General features: G+C 33.5%; 2 protein-coding genes and 1 non-coding gene across 5 annotated transcripts; 1 reads left to right on the forward strand and 2 right to left on the reverse strand.

Moving 5' to 3' along the window:
- Window positions 1-1,883: 1,883 nt before the first annotated feature.
- Window positions 1,884-6,435, reverse strand: LOC142550688 (serine/arginine-rich SC35-like splicing factor SCL30A). Of its 3 annotated transcripts, none has more exons than XM_075659769.1 (6): window positions 6,293-6,435; window positions 4,856-5,008; window positions 4,598-4,675; window positions 3,520-3,684; window positions 2,574-2,708; window positions 1,884-2,364 (listed from the first exon to the last, which is right to left on the reverse strand). In XM_075659769.1, the coding sequence occupies exons 2-6, from the start codon at window positions 4,990-4,992 to the stop codon at window positions 2,091-2,093; spliced, it is 789 nt and encodes a 262-aa protein (XP_075515884.1). In that variant the 5' UTR covers window positions 4,993-5,008; window positions 6,293-6,435; the 3' UTR covers window positions 1,884-2,090. The 3 variants fall into 3 exon arrangements, with proteins under 3 accessions (XP_075515884.1, XP_075515880.1, XP_075515887.1); XM_075659765.1 differs by having other exon boundaries at window positions 6,281-6,435; XM_075659772.1 differs by having other exon boundaries at window positions 4,856-5,024; window positions 6,293-6,409.
- LOC142521665 (small nucleolar RNA Z102/R77) lies at window positions 5,379-5,454 on the reverse strand. The gene has a single exon (XR_012814341.1). It is a non-coding gene; the product is annotated as a small nucleolar RNA Z102/R77 (small nucleolar RNA).
- A 5,367-nt stretch (window positions 6,436-11,802) lies between the features above and the next one.
- On the forward strand, window positions 11,803-16,860 carry LOC142550698 (mitochondrial dicarboxylate/tricarboxylate transporter DTC-like). The gene is made up of 6 exons (XM_075659779.1): window positions 11,803-12,051; window positions 12,453-12,536; window positions 14,394-14,455; window positions 15,686-16,047; window positions 16,185-16,399; window positions 16,490-16,860. Exons 1-6 carry the CDS (start codon window positions 11,935-11,937, stop codon window positions 16,544-16,546), a joined length of 897 nt encoding a protein of 298 aa, XP_075515894.1. The 5' UTR covers window positions 11,803-11,934; the 3' UTR covers window positions 16,547-16,860.
- The last annotated feature ends 25 nt before the right edge of the window (window positions 16,861-16,885 follow it).

Consider the following 16,885-nt stretch of genomic DNA (forward strand, 5'->3'; position numbering starts at 1 on the left):
AAATTGTGTCTCATGAATGTGGGATTATCTTTTGGTTCTCCACATTCTTGAGTTAATTGAAGAGTTTTGGCTCTTCATATTCTTGAGTTAATGGGAAGATTAATTGAGTTAATTAATCTTGCATGACTCTTAGTGTGCATTTTGGGGCTTATAAATAGTGTGTTCATTTCCTCATTTCATACACATGAAAATTTTATCTCTTTCAAACACTCTCTTGCATTACATATTGTTATCTTTCCGTTTGGTCTCCGTTAAATCTCGGTGATAAAGTAAAGGTACGTTTTCAGTTCGCCGTAGTAGTGTCTCGTGCTAAGTCACTCCTGGTTGTTCCGTTGTATCCTGGGAAACAGACGTCCGCTGAAACCTCGAAGCACATACCGGAGAGGGCGAATCTGTTTTAAGGAAACTGTACATGTTACAGGCCTCGGTTTGGTTTTGCTTTCTTTTACACAATAGTCATACTGTAAACATCACATTTGTTTCGGTTACTGCTTTATCACTACAAGTTCATTTCTACGCTATTGTTTTTAGCAAATTTTCTAACGGAAATAACTCTCTCTTGTCTGATGGAAGTGTGTAGACTGTAGAGTTACAATTGCCCCATCCAGATATAATGACCCTTGCACACAACTCGACTCCTAGCCGTGTTTGGGACATTCGGAACTTGACAAAATAATTGACAGCTTCGACGTTCATGATTCTATATGCATGCATATTTAAATTCAACTCAACTCAACTCAATCTAAAAATCATCATCTCCGGTTTATCTGGAGTTGAACAAAGTACAATACGCCGCAGCCGTTGCTAGGGATGCTTTTGCGGGTTTGATCAAGGATTTGGGGCTTAAGAAGTTGAAAGAGCAGAGGCTAGTATTTCACCATCTCAAATTATCTATTGCTGTGAAGTTGTTGATCTTCAAAAGAAAGATTTGCCTTTTAATTCCTATCTAGTTCACCGCAATAAAAAAATCCTTGCTTCATTTGATTGACAAGAAGTTCGTGTTGAGTATGCATGTGTATGGTATGTGGATGCGAAGCTCTCTTTCGAACTGATTATTTCATTTTTATTTCGTTGGTATTGATTTGTCGTGTCTTGATTATACAGCTATGTTTTCTTGATTAATGTATGCATTTCACTGTCATGTTCTTCCCCTGGACCAGAATGAAAATGTCTGTGGGTTATTATGTGTGTATGTATTCCCATCGGTTTCAGTATGTCGTGTTTCCCCTTTCATTTTTTTTAAAAAAATTAACCTTACACTAAATGAGATTATTTTTTTGAAAAAATGTTGACTTGGGTTAAAAATAAAATAGCCCGGTTTAAAATATTAGTTGATTGTGTTGGAAACTAACAAATTTAAGGAAATTATTATGTTTCCCTATAAAATATAATGATGCAAGTCATCTTTAAATGGAACAGATATTCAATTGTTATCTACTACAAGTCATCTTTAGATTGTTATTTGAAGTTATTTGAACTAATACATATATTTAGATGAAATAAAGTAACAATCAATATATTTTATAATAAATTTAAATTTTACTCGCGTTTTATCGTATGTTTAAAAATATTAACAAATGTAATGATTCTTTTAGCAATTCCCGGAGATATGTAGTTTTTGGCAACAATCGAGTCATTAACAAAATTATATAAACAAATGTTAATATCTCCAATTTATAAAACTAAATGTAAAGAAGTCTAAATATTCTTCCCCATTCAAAAAAATTGCATACGATTCAATTTTTTTCTTTTTTAGCTATCAAAATCAAAGGATGAATATTCAATTTTCGATTCAGGTTTTCAGAGTCAAATCGAATAGTGGTCGGGTCTATTTACCACGGATTCTGGACACCACATATGGAAAGGCCTGCTTACCAACTTCGTTGAATCGTCGAAAATAGTTTTCATCAATACCACAGAATAACAGCAAACATCCAAAAGAAATACGAGGTCATATCATCGTAGAATTCCCGAACATGTTGGGACAGTTTTCGAGTCCAAATGAAGTAAGACAGCTAAATCAGATAAACCCACAAAGTTTGAAGTTCAGAAATCACACAGTTCCACGACTTTTTCCCGACATTCATTCATTAGCTTCGAGGTCTATCCCTTCCGGGCTCCCTTGCATACTCTGCAGGATGGGGACTCCTGCTTCTGCTGCGGCTTGGGCTTCGTATCATAACTGGGGAATGGCCCCGACCTGGGCTTTGGCTGCGGCTTCTAGAGCCATAAGGTGAACGTCTAATCACTGGACTCCCGTTGAGGTTCCTTGGCCCATCATTTGGCGGAGAATGTTCCTGCACTGGAGAACGCGAGTATGATCGTCTCTCTCTACCACCCCTTTTCTCTCGGGGGGAATTGGACCTGCGAATATATATCATGCCAAGCAGCAAATAAATGAGTCGGTGGTATAGAAATAAGATCACAACTACTCATTTCCTGAGACAAATTAATAGATGGCAAAATAAAGCTATTTGGACATTGCAAGTCAGCTTAAAAAGGGTGGGTAGTATCATTCTTTCCTAGGTATAACTTTATAGATAATACAAGTAAAATACTATTGCCCTTTCTACCTCGAGTATTTTCTCCTAGGAGAGTAGTAACCACGACGAGATTGAGACCCTCCATGGTGTGTAGGTGGGGATGCAGAATACCGAGGCGAATGCGAGTAGCGTGGAGGTGATCTCCTTCGATCATAAACACGGCCCCTGCAACAGATCAACGGTGGTCAACACTAATTCAGATTAACAAAAGTCAATTTACTATGTACTAGGTAAAACTGCTTATTCGTATAAACTTAATGTATATGCCAATTAACTCTTAACCTGAGTCAAATAAACTTTCAAATCATAATCAACAATACCACATGTACATAGTTAAGAGCAAGGCATTTGCCCATACGTATCCCTTTAGGAAAATCCATTACATTATTGCTTCACTTCTATTTAGTATATCATACTCTGGTAGGAGTTAGGACCAACTACAAAAACATGTAGAAATTCCATTGTGGACACAGGAAAAATGGTCTATCCATGCACACGAATGCAACAGAAATTCCACTAGATATAATCTGTATCTTCACTAGAGTTATCTTCTCTCCTTAATATGTTCATAGGTCATTCTCGATATGAATGGCTCGCAATTGGCACATTATTAATGTAAGTTATAAAATATCATCAAAACAGTGTCGTCGATGAACCATAAAATATGAGAGTTACAACGGAATGGATCAATATTTAAACTCAGACTGCTAGCTAACTCAAGCTTACAAGGGGGAAAACACCAAGAAGGATATTATAAAATAATCGTATAGTAATGTTAAAATCTTTCTGAAGTACACTGATACCATAAACCAACTTAAAGACGGCCAACCAATTAACCCAATGATCAACAGTACGGTTTTCAGAATTTCCATCCAGGGTTCAATAAACATCAGCCAGCAGTTAAGGACCCGGGTAAATTTTTTTTATAAAAAATGAAAAGACAAAGCACATTGTGAAAAATAGAATCAGACTTTACCTTCCCCGTTCTCTGTGCCGCATTTCACCTGGCTTCTTTCGATTTTCCTCGGCAAAAACAACGGTCAGTTCCCGACCTTGCCAAAGCTGACCATCCATCTCATACTTAGCTTCCGAGGCATCAGCAGGGTCCACATATTGGACAAATCCAAAGCCACGAGGCTCACTGAAAACAAGAGTGAAAGAAAATAGAAAGTCAGTGTGCCACAGTTTTTGATGATTGAAGTAAACACAGGCAATCCAAAGCCTGAGTTACAGGTCTGATAAAGTGAAATATCCCAATCAGCAGATGCCAGTCAAAACCTTGGAGATTAAATTTTTTGGGACAGTTTTCGAGTCCTAAAAATGTCTACTGAAAACTGACGAGACAAAATGATAAAAGAACACACTAAAAAAATTATCTTTGTGAGAGAGGAAATATACAAATGAAGTGCATACCACCTACAAATCTCAAACATTTTTAGTCACAAATCAATTAATTGGTTAAAAATAAATTGTAAAAGGCCTTCAAAGGCAAGTAGAGAACTTCAAGCGAGTGGAAAATTAAAAATCAGTCAGTCAAGAGCACCTAAAAATATCTAAAATTCCTCGCCACGAATTAAATTACTTGTTCAAAATAATTAAGAGAATATGGATGACCGTGATATGCGAATAAGCAAGCACTAGCTCACCTTGTGAGTGATAATATAACATGACTCGAAATTCTTCTAGACTTGAAATCTTGATTTCTTCACATTGTATTCAAACCAGATTTCCCTTCAAATCTTCATTATCATATCATTTACATCACCTTCAAATCCTTACAACTTGATTGATGACAAGAGAACCCTTACAACTAGAATGTGTCAACAGAACTCTTACTACTTCATTGAAGTCTTCATAACTCTTAATTCACTGCTAAATTTCAAAAATCTTTAACAAAGATATCTATTTATGATAATAAATATGGAGAAAAAATTTGAGTAAAAGAAAATATTAGATAATTACAAATCTAGTTACGTTCAATCTACACCGAAGCTAACAAACAAAGTATAGGAAAATCACATAGGTACAAAGTCAGGTAATACACAATCGCTCACCCAGTGTGGTAATCCCTTGGCAAATAAATGTCCTTTAAAGGCCCAAATTGTCCAAATGGCCTTCTCAAGTCTTCTGGCCTGTTTATGGCAATGCAAACAATTAGTAGTACAGTAGTACCACAAGTTTACCATTCCAAGAGTAGCAAAAAACTTTCTTGTTAATTTGTTTACTCTCGCTTTTTTGTGTGTTGGGTCATGGGTGTGTTTGGGAAGGTGGTTTTGATGTAGACAAGAATATATAAACTAGGTAGAGCTCACCTGCAGTCACGGCGAAGGTTGCGGACTAAAAGACTTGTAGGAGCATCTCCTCTATCATGGCGTCCTCTGGGGCCAGGGCTCCTTCCTCTTCTACCATACTCTCTTTGTGGCGAAGGGGTGTAACTCCTCCCCCTCATTTTTGCTAACTATATCCTGGCCAACAAAAATACTGTTGGATGAAATAACACATAACTAATTAGTGGTAAATAAAGATAAAACCATGGAGGGAAATTTCTCTTTTGTGAACTATACTAATACCATGTAGAACAAAGAAAAAAGGGGTATGAACTAAGAGAATCAATAGCCAAATCTATCTCAAATTGCATGTTAGATTATTGATGATTGGATGTCAATCCTCTCCAGCACATGCATATAAAACCATACCTCATCAAAATTTCCCAAAAGTTTTTGCAAGTATGGAACATACTTCCAAAATTCTCTGTGCCTTCAGGATTTTGAAAGGGGAAAAAATCTTAAAAACACAACAGGGAAACAAAATTAAAAGTGTTATGGGGAACAAATAGAATGATCAGCTAGAGCTAATACATATAAATAGCCATCATATAAGCTATCAAACGATTATAATCATCATTTCATTCTTCTGAACCCTTAAGTCACAAGATCCCATAATTTTTTTTGAAAAAAATAACCATGGAGGGATGTTTATCTAATATGAACCAAATTAATACTACATAGAACGAAGAAAAAAAGAGTTACGAAGCTTTGAACTAAGAAAACCAATCAGCCAAAGCTATCTCAAATAGCATGTGAGATTATTGATGATTGGATGTCAATCCTCTCCAGCCCGTACAAATAAAACCGTATTCATCAAATTTTTCCAAAGTTTTCGCAAGTATACATCGTATTTCAAAAATTCTTAACTGGAAGTGCGAAAACTAATACCTTCAGGATTTTTTAAGGGAAGAAAAAAATAGAATCACAACAAGGAAATAAAATTTAAAAGTTTGTGGGGAACAATTAGAACGATAAGCTAAAGCTACTACATGATAAATAGCAATCATATCAGCTATCAAACGATTATAATGATCATTTCATTATCCTGAACCCACAAGTCACGAACTCGTATAAGGTTTTTTTTTTAAAAAAAACAAGCAAGACTACAAACGCATCTGAAAAACGAACATCACAACTCCTACAGTGTAACAAATAAAGTAAAAAGAGAAATTTGAATTTCTGGTCTGCACTCAAATCACATAAGCACACACAGTTGATGAGAAAAATCTATAGCAAACCCTTCAACAACATTACAAGACAATCATGGAGTGAAGCAAAACTCAAAAAGCAACGTTTTATAGGTACACCTTAAAACGATCAAAGAAAACACAGTCATCTTAATGACAAGCCCTGATCCCATCATATAACCAAAAGCGTGGATTATATTGACTAAAAATGTGAAAAATTTACCTCAAAATTTACCGCAAAACAAAATATTTCTCGAGTTCTTCACACGAGAGAGGAGAGGGCGGCGTAGGGAATAAGACGAAAGGGCTCCGTTTAGGGTTGAACTGAGCGATGCGCATCGGCAAATGTCGCTAGGGTTAGTCATTTATAGCATTTCTTCGGATTGAATAATAAATTTTCTTTTTCTTTTTTTAAAAATGCGGTAGAATAATAAATTTTCTTTTCCTTTTCCTTTTCCTTTTCTTTTTCTTTTTCTTTTTTTATTATTTATAATTACTCGTAAATAAAGATAAAATGTGAGGATAAATTTTTGGAGTTCAACTACACTCTTTATAAAAAATAAAAAATAAAATTTATTGCCTTTTATTTTTATGTCCTTTTCTATAGTTGTTTTTATTTGAAAGACGGGAGTTATATGACGTACTTGCCTACCAATGTTTTTGTCTTGTATATTTAGCAATGTGTATGTTTTTATACAGGTTAAGAAAATTATTGGAAAAAGTAATTTTTTTAAAAAAAAATATCGTTTTATCTCTTATTTATGATAAATTTGATTTAGGGAAAAAGTTATTCAATTTTTCTCAATTCAAATTATTTTTTTTAAAAAAAATAAACTATTATCTCGGCTACTCTTAGCTCGATCATTTTATATGTTTATTTCGATAAAACGAGTTTTCGAAAATGTATCTGAAGAGATAATGTTCTGTTCTTTAAAAAAACGTGAAATTTAGTTAAATTTCCAAATTGTACGAGTTTTGCAATTAGTAATTTTTTCATAGTGTATAGAGTTTTTTAAAATTTTGGATATATATTATATTATGCTATGATATTATGGAATATTAGTATATTTTTTTTCTATGGAACCCCGAATTCTACAAAATAGAATATTTTTTAAAATGTATAAGATATGTTAAACCAAAAATATTAAGTTTGTTAGTTTAAAATCATCTTACTTTCTAATATAAAATAATATAATATAGATTAATATATTAAATATTGGGTGAAAGTAGATTTGGCTCCACCCCTAGATAAAATTGGTTTGATGGTTGCATTGAATTGATTTTAATGTGAGTGTGCCCCGGATGAGGTGGTCTCCGAGTATCGAACCTAGATATCTGGTTAATATCAATACTCTTGACTGATACAGAAACTAAAATAAAAATGTCTAGAGATTATTTGCACGGTCAAAATTCTAATAATGTGCGTTGTTTGGTGTAATAATTGTACCTACTTGGTAGAGCGATCGAACCGTGGTGCTTGAGTTGTTGTGCAGTTTAAAAGATTTGAGTTGCACCATTACCACTAGCTATAGCTTTTGGTAAAGCGATAAGCACTCGGTCCTACATGCGTGGAACGAGACTATGAAATACGTATTTTGTTTATATTAACTCGACGCTTTTAGAGATGTTTCAGTCTTCATCTTGTCGAAATGTTTGCACTAAGAAATGAATTAATATTCCAGGTCAGCTCGATTTTCGAATTGGATTATTGAATCAGATACTAACATGGTAGTCAATACCACACATAATTATTTGCTTTTTTCAATGGACGACTCGGTCGATGTAGAAACCCGAAACTAGTACAATCTTTCAGGTGATGCAATCATCCAACATTGCCCCAGGCTAGTAAATCAAGTTGCACATGTTGTAGCCTATCTGGGATCGAATGTAATGTGGAATTTCCAAAAGTCATTCCTATTTTGTAACTAAATTTGTACACTGTGACTTATTATCATAAACATAGTTATCAGTTTCTCGTGATGTAACACTCATTTAACACCCTTTCTCCATTGTGAATGGACGTTATAACGTCCACTCACAAGAGAGAGAAAATGGGGCGTTCATATGTTTGAACGCCCCTCTGTTCGCTTATCTTTTAAAAAAAATTTGACATTTAGCGACGGTTTTTCAAAAACCGTCGCTATTTACGACAGATTTTTACAAACCGTCGCTGAACGCGGGTCCCACACACGTGATGATGTTTCCTTATTTAATTTTATTTAATGTATTGGTTTAAATTTCAAATTTTTATTTTTCAAAAAGAAATTCGGATATTAAAATAAATTAAAAATAATGTTCAATTAAAAACTAATGGTTGTTTTTATTTATAAAAGTGAAAAATTGTTTTAACGGCTAATTAACGGCTAGTTTAATAAAAAATAATATATTCATCTATAAATATTCACACACTACACAAATTATTACAAACATCAAAACATATTATTCTTCACTCCAAAAATCTTTTCTCTTATATTTTCATCATCTCAAATTCTTTTTTAAAAAAGTTTCTTAAATCCTACTTTGTTCCGAAATGGATGAAAATTACCAAGGGTTTTTTAGAAATTTCGTGAATTTTCAAAAAAAGCCGGAAGAAAATACTTCTTCCCAAAATTCGCAAATTCCACCAAATTATCCATATTTTCCATACCCACCAAATTATCCACAAAATCCATATCCACCAAATTATCCTTATAATTCATATCCACCAAATTATCCATATAATCCATATCCACCAAACTATCCATCTAATCCACATGCAACCAGTATGCCATTTATTTCTCAGATGGAAAATGAACCGGCCACTCCGACTTTCGTCCCAGAGACTCAATTGTCCGACCGTGAATCCCCAATTGAAGTCGTAAATTTGGAGAATGTGGATTCTGGCGCTGAGGGTAGAAAAAAACGGTCAACCTGGAGAAAGGTTGAAGACGAGGTCTTAGCGAGATCGTTTTTCACTATCAGCGATGACTCAATCATCGACAATGATCAAAAGGCGGAAGCTTTCTGGGGACGTGTTGCAAGCTACTACAATGACAATCGTCCCGTAGGTACACCTAATAGAAGTGCAAGTTTCATACGATTGCACTGTCACAATACCATACAAAAAAAAAATATATCGCTTCAATGCAAATTACAATAGTATTTATAGTGCATATCGTAGCGGCCACAGTGATGAGGATTACTACGGCTTGCGTATAAAAAATATCGTGAGGAGAATAACGGCATCGCATTTAATCTTGAGCATGTGTGGAGGATCGTAAAAGACCGTCCAATGTTTACTCCACAGTCCGTTGATCACCTTATTAGCACGAAGAAGGCAAGGACCTCGGAGTCGGGAGCAAGCAACACCTCATCCAACCAAGATGCGAGTCTACATGTAGACCTAAACGAAGAAGAAAATCGTCCAATGGGTCAGAAGGCAGCAAAAAGAAAGGGAAAAGGTAAAACGAGATCGGACATGGAGTGTATGACAACAAACTTGGACAATATGTTTGCAAATTTTACTGAATATACTAGCATGAAAAAAGTTGAAGTTGAAATGAAACAAAAACAACTCGAAGTGGAGGAGATGAAAGCAAAAGCTGCTATGGCCAAAGTTCAACTAAAGGAATATGCAATCCTTTCGAAGGATACTTCCCAAATGACATATGAGCAACTTATCATCCACGAACGTCTATGTCAAGAGATTAGGGGGAGATGTAGTATTTAATTTCCAGTTATTGTAATTTTCGATTATTGTAATTTTGATTTGTTATAATTTTCATTCATTGTAATTTTCATTTATTATATGTTGTACCGTTTTATTTTAGGTTTATAATAAATGTTTAATTTAAATAAATGACACTCATAAAATTAAATTATTTTACGTACTAAATATATAAAAACATATTATTATTAATATAAAATAATAATAATTTTAATTTCTTAAAATATCAGAAAATTAATTTATTTAATTTAAAGTAATAATAAGATGAATGAGTGGACAGCGGGACCTACAAATAATGAGTGTGAATGTTAAAATGAATGTGGGAGAATAGATGTGTTAATGTAATGTGTATGTGGCATGTGGACCCTATGATTTTTGATGAGGTGGTGAGTGTTATAACAATAACGAATACGGGTGACCTAAATAACAATATACATAAAATAACAATATACATAAACATAGTTACCAATTTCGTGATGTATAAATGTGACTTAAAATATGTTCACAATATAATTGTAAATTTGAATTAGGTTATATGACATTCATAAGTAAATCACATGTGATCACATATTCAATGTTTGTAGTATATATTGCATCCCAACTCCAACAGTTTTGATACCAGCTGCAAGAGATGGCATAAACCTCCTGCTTCTTCCTAAAGTGCAATACAAATGATGCTTTGTTCACCTCGAGCAATAGGTTTGGACTTAGTGGTATGCTGCGTGACGAAAATGGAGTGGCCAAATGACTTCCAAAACACAGTACAACGAGGAAAAAAATATTGCACAATGAAAATAATGAAATAAACTTCATATTGTAGCTACATATATCATAGTTTAACACGAATCATTTTGAAATTCTTATTAAAACCATACTATACTCATATATTGATACAATCAAAGCTTATAAACAATAGCTGAAGCGATTTCTTCAATCATATGCTGTCAAAATTACATTAACTCTAATCACCATCATCTTTTATAAGTTATAATTCGAAATTATTATACTTTTTGATGTAATAAAACATCGATTTTAGAATCATGATCATGTATAGATGCATACATCATCAATTAATTTCAATATCAATTAATAGATTTTTATTAATGACCATAACATAAATATCTTTCTAAATGTTAAAAAAATATTAATGAAATACTCGAGAAATATACACTTCATACCAAAGTTTCATACAAATAGATTGAAAAACTTATGCCATTTGTTCTTCATTTGACTCATTAGTTAACTGTTATTCACAGATATACTTATATTATATATATAATTAGGATTTTTGTCATATTTGAAAGTTCCCGCGCAAATAATATGTTATAAAAAATATTTATTAATATCAATGCATTCATCTACCGCATTAAATATTTGAATACAATTAAAAAATAAATACATAACTGATAGTGAAGTTTTGACATTTTTTAAATTCAAATTTTAATTTGATTTCTTTTGAAAATATAAATTAAAATTAAGTGTTTGAATTGATTATATCTTTCATTTAATTTCCATATCGATATGATTTTGAGTTTTGTGTTACTTTTATATATTTAAATTTTTTTCACTACTTTCTATAGTATTAAATAAATAATTTTTTATATATATAGTATAACGTTTTCCACCTTTTTAAAAAAGTGTTTTCATGAAATTTTTTATATATTAAATTTCCATAAATTACTATTATTATGTGTATCTTACTTTAAAATTTAATGCACATATTTTTTTACTATTTTAAAAAATAATTAAAATTTTTAATCACATTTTATTTATCTAATAAATGTCAAATTTTTGTTTTTAAAATATATTTATTTATTATTTAAACTTTTGATTCACAAGACAATATATCATTTTAAATATTTTTTTTATTTTATCAATAGCTATTTTAATAAAATTATTATTATTTCAAATGATACAGATATTTTTAATATAATTTTTTATAATAATATTTATGTCAAATATGTTTTAGATATCACTAATACTTACTAATTTATTATTAATTACCTAGTAAAATACTAGTTATTACAAATAAAACATTTCTTGTTCTGCCAGTTCACATCCTCGTGTTGTTCACCAATCACCGAGGAGACCTGTTTTCCTCTACTCTCCAGTTTTCGCATTGTTCCAATAAATAGAACCAAACAGCAGAAGAGGAAGAAGGAAATTTGAAAATGGGAGAGGAGAAGCCGAAATCAGCTGGAGTTTGGCCTACGGTAAAGCCCTTCGCCAATGGCGGTATATCTGGTATGCTTGCTACCTGCGTAATCCAGCCAATCGACATGATCAAGGTATCATTTATCGTATAACATAACGCGATTGCCAAGAGTCATGGATTTATCTGCATTGATGGTTGTTCAAGATCCGGGTGTTTTTGTTGTTTAATTTCCTGGATGAAACTTTTGTTCGTTTCAGATCTTAGACCCAATGGACCTTTTCTATCACTAAAAACACGATTCTTGTCAATAGTTCTGTGGATTTTAGGACCTGCTCTGCGTAAGATTTAGAATTTTTTTGTTTTACCGGTGCTTTATGTTGTTAAAAACTTGATTCTAGGTTGCTTTGCATCTGATGTTTACAAAATGTCTGTGTTGAATGAATCACGAACCTGTTTGATTGGGAAATCGAACTCTTTCATCTATGCGTGTGCTGAAGGGTGTTGACCATTAAATTTTTATTTTCTCAATTTCAGGTGAGAATACAACTGGGCCAGGGATCAGCTAGTGAGGTGACAAAGAACATGCTTAAGAATGAGGGCATTGGTGCCTTTTACAAGGTATGTTTTACGTGAGAAAATCATGTTAATTTTATTTTTTTATGCCAGCTGTCTTCTTCATTATCACCTGAAAGTGAAATAGATTTAGAGGTTGCTCGATATCACATGGTATTCAATTATAATTGTATACATTTGTTTATAGAAGAATATATGATTGTTTTGTTAAATTAAGTTGCTTCAGCATTTGTCGTGGTTTAGTTAAACTTATGTTGGAAATATATGGTCTAAGTTAATAACATCTGAATTCCTTATTTTTTGGGGAGGGAGGAGGGATATCGATTAACAGGAATTAGTGTCTTTGAAAGATAAAATCAACTTTTTTTTTGCAGGAGCTCTTAAAATGAAATGTGCGAAGTGTGTTAATTTGGAATGGTTGGAGCTTTTATTGCTTGCGAAGTGTGTTAATTTGGAATGGTTGGAGCTTTTATTGCCAATTTTCTATGCCGGTTTAATGTTGATCTTAATTTATTAAGTTTTTCTAACGACGTAAAAAAGTTTACTTTTAACTGTCAAAACATTATGCTCATCATGATGACACCAACACCTGGAATACAAAATACGAAAAGAGCTTAAGGTTGGAACTATCCTTTTTCTTTTGTTCCTCGCCTTGCATCCTCTCACACAGGTTATAAGATTGAATGCTCATTGTTTCATCAATATGATTGGTATTTTTTGCACCAGTGCAAGCACACATTTCAATAGTTGTGGTTATAAGGGCAAGTAAAGTTACCCAAAAATGTACGTCACAATAATTGCACCGGCTTACAACATATGATAATCGAATAATTTACCAAATTCTATAGTTGGTAGTAGCAGTTCGGGTCAAATCTTTTATACCATATAGCTACTCCAATGACATGTTTCAATGACCAAGCTAGTAGGGATATATAATAGTTGTTATCTGGCACACATATGCTTGGTATTGCATCAATCTCCATATGTTTGTAAGTTTTGTTCCAGTTGTTAGAAAGTTAGACTCCAGTTCAATTAAGTGTTTTAGTTGTAGTATGTGTTAAAAGTGTCTCATCAGATGAGCTGCAGTATACTCGAGTTTCTCTTGGAAACATGGTTTATGGATAAGAAAATTAGACCACATTTGGTCAAGTTTAGAGATATTGTCTAATCTCGTGCCCAGGCATATGATGGAATACAAGGTGGATACGAGACGGATATAGATGGGGAAGTATCAGGTGAATATAAGACGAATACGACAAGAGACTATTTGTAATTTGCAAGTAAAGATTTGAGCTACTTATAATCAAATTACAAATAATTAATTTTTTTTAAAGAAAAACAATAACAAAGTTGGAGTTTTTAATAAAAAATATCGTACTGTAATAGGACAAACATATAACATCAGTCAAATTATAAGAAAATCAAATTTTATACGTAATACAATATTTTTTTGGGATTTTAATTGTTGTGATTTTTTTGTTCAATATTATTCATGCACTATTGCATTTATATATAATTATATTATTTGTTTAATTTATATATGTATAAGATAGATGTACACTCTTGTGTCGTATCCTAAATTTTTTAAAATTGTTGTATCCCATAATCAATTCGCTTCTCCAATTGCATATTTGTTCTGTGTTAATTTAAGAAGTGCAGGCCTACATTGCACTTACTACCATCATTTTCTATCTTCAAATTTGTATTATTTTTATTGTGGAAATGTCTCCATAAAGGTGATAAATGGCTTCATTATGAATGAAATGGATTTGCCTTCCCTGACTGATAGTTCATATTAAATGCAAATCAAATTGCTCTTGTCCGAGTTCTACATGCAATACAGTGCTCAGCCATGTGATTTAGCTTATAACCTTTGTCTTAATTATATTGTTACTTATGTAGGGTTTGTCTGCTGGGCTTCTTAGACAAGCTACATATACAACCGCACGGCTTGGCTCATTCAAGTGAGTATTTATGTGAACAATTTACTATTGAGTCATGGGCATTTTAATGTAGACATGGTGATATTCAGGACTATTGGGCTCAAGGATTGTTTATCATACATGTTTATAGTGTTTAAGATGTTTTAGACCTTTTGTGATCGTGAGTTGATGTATCTGCCATTAATGATTGTTGTGTCATACCAAACATGGACCATTTGTTTCCTTTTCGAGTAGACTTTCGAAGGACAACGCTATCCAAATTTTTAGTTTTCCAATTATTTTTATTTGTAACTTTATCGAGCAAAGAAGTGTAGAGACAGTAAAGTTTTTTTTATGTGAACTGACTTCGTTTATGTGCAAGCTGTCTGTTAATCTGCACTTGTGAGTTTTATGTTCCTTTGTTGGTCGATTGTGGGATTTATTATCACATTCTTTTATGTTCCCCCCTTAACTACACAATGTAGTTAAATCCAATTGGCATATTAAAAACTTAGCCCTATAATCTATATCATTTCATTTAGATATTTTCTTACACTCACAATTCTTAAGAATTGAAAATTTCAGGAATATTTTAGTAGAACGAACTTCCATTAATTCATACAGCTACTTAATTTTGCAGTGGTTTTCTGAAGGAATCAACTTCTCATATTAGAGGGATTTGTCGTGCTAGTATGTCAAGCAGGCAGAATATTTAACTTCGAATGTGACATATTGTTAGACACTGGATAGTTTTCTTTCATATAAATATAGGTTAGTTTGCCTCAGTAGCATCAGGAATGACACAATCTTAGTCAAACAATTGAACTGCGTAGGACTCGCCTGAAGTTATTTTTGGTGACTTGCCTCCCGTGACCAACACTTGTGCATATTTGATGAGGGTACTTTGGAAAATAAAGAGGTTTTGTGGGGAGACAAGTGGGTTTGTTTGTCAATCTGGTGTTTCCATGGGATGAATGGGTGAGTTGGCTGTTTGCACTTAGTAGACAGTTGTACGCTATATGCATTTCTTGTGATAGTTAAAGTTCCACTGAACCAGATACCCAAAATTATGGTTGGTCCATTATGTGCTTTGAAACCGTATTAACAGTATTCGGTTTTAATTTCTGAATGTGCAATGAGTTTCCTTGACTTGTACAGTAAATTCCAGCATTTATCCTCCTCTAGGAAATTCTGAAATGTACATGATCTATTGTGATTTAAATTTGGAATAGCATTTCCAACTAACCTGGACACTATTCTGATGGATCATAGGATTTTAACCAACAAAGCATTAGAAGCAAATGATGGAAAGCCATTGCCACTGTATCAGAAAGCTTTGTGTGGATTGACTGCCGGAGCAATTGGAGCAACTATCGGCAGTCCTGCAGATTTAGCCCTCATACGTATGCAGGCTGACGCAACATTAGCTGTTGCACAGCGGCGAAACTACACAAATGCATTCCATGCCCTTTATCGTATTACTGCCGATGAAGGAGTGTTAGCTCTCTGGAAAGGCGCTGGACCTACTGTGGTAAGGGCTATGGCACTTAACATGGGTATGCTTGCTTCTTATGATCAAAGTGTGGAGTTCTTCAAGGACTCCCTTGGTTTGGGTGAGGCTGCAACCGTGTTAGGTGAGATACTTTCTTGAATCATTACCTGCTTGCAGTAGTTTTATCTTCACTCCCTGGCTTTACATTATATTTCAGTGTAAAATCTTGTCTATTTTTTCTTCGTGGGTTAAAATTTGAAACTTTCCCACTCTTTTCAGGGGCAAGTACTGTATCGGGATTCTTTGCCGCAGCCTGTAGTCTCCCCTTTGATTATGTTAAAACCCAAATACAGAAAATGCAGCCAGATGCGGCCGGGAAATATCCATACGCTGGTTCTTTAGATTGTGCCCTGAAAACGCTAAAGTCGGGAGGACCCTTAAAATTCTACACTGGATTTCCAGTCTACTGTGTTAGAATTGCCCCGCATGTCATGGTATCCTCGTGCATATCCTTCCCTGTCCCCGTGTGTGTGTGTGTTTTTTTTTTCCAATATGTTTTGATTTTTGATTATCTCTTCACGCAGATGACATGGATATTCCTGAACCAAATCCAGAAATTCCAAAAATCTGCAGGATTGTAATTCAAAGCCGATACACAATATCGGAGTGATGTTTTGATCAAGATAATGTCTTGACATGTATTGGTTTATGGTTTTGATCACCGAACTCACGCCCCAAAGAGACATGGCCGAATATTTACAGCGATGTTTTAAATTTTGTACGGAGTTGAACTGAATCAGTTTGGGCTAGGAATTGGAGTCATTCAAATTTCTGTCAAGTGATTTAACTACACTTAATTTTGAAATTCTGGAAAATTTTGTTTCAGCAAAATAATCAGTGTACTCTGGCTTTGTTGCTTTTTTTTATTGGCTGTACTGCTGGTGGTTGATAATTATGATTTTTAAATATGAGGATAAATA

This window comes from Primulina tabacum, chromosome 1 (assembly GCF_025594145.1).
Source record: "Primulina tabacum isolate GXHZ01 chromosome 1, ASM2559414v2, whole genome shotgun sequence".
Classification (NCBI taxonomy): Eukaryota; Viridiplantae; Streptophyta; class Magnoliopsida; order Lamiales; family Gesneriaceae; genus Primulina; species Primulina tabacum.

What these genes read in the sequence shown, in the direction of transcription:
- LOC142550688 (XM_075659769.1), bottom strand. Translation starts at nt 4,992, where the DNA reads ATGAGGGGGAGGAGTTACACCCCTTCGCCACAAAGAGAGTATGGTAGA. An exon ending in CCAAGGGATTACCACACTGG is followed by an intron (nt 3,685 to 4,597) that starts GTGAGCGATTGT and finishes TCTTGTTTTCAG; the next exon opens with TGAGCCTCGTGGCTTTGGAT. An exon ending in CGGCACAGAGAACGGGGAAG is followed by an intron (nt 2,709 to 3,519) that starts GTAAAGTCTGAT and finishes GATCTGTTGCAG; the next exon opens with GGGCCGTGTTTATGATCGAA.
- LOC142550698 (XM_075659779.1), top strand. Translation starts at nt 11,935, where the DNA reads ATGGGAGAGGAGAAGCCGAAATCAGCTGGAGTTTGGCCTACGGTAAAG. An exon ending in GCACGGCTTGGCTCATTCAA is followed by an intron (nt 14,456 to 15,685) that starts GTGAGTATTTAT and finishes GATGGATCATAG; the next exon opens with GATTTTAACCAACAAAGCAT. An exon ending in TGAGGCTGCAACCGTGTTAG is followed by an intron (nt 16,048 to 16,184) that starts GTGAGATACTTT and finishes CACTCTTTTCAG; the next exon opens with GGGCAAGTACTGTATCGGGA.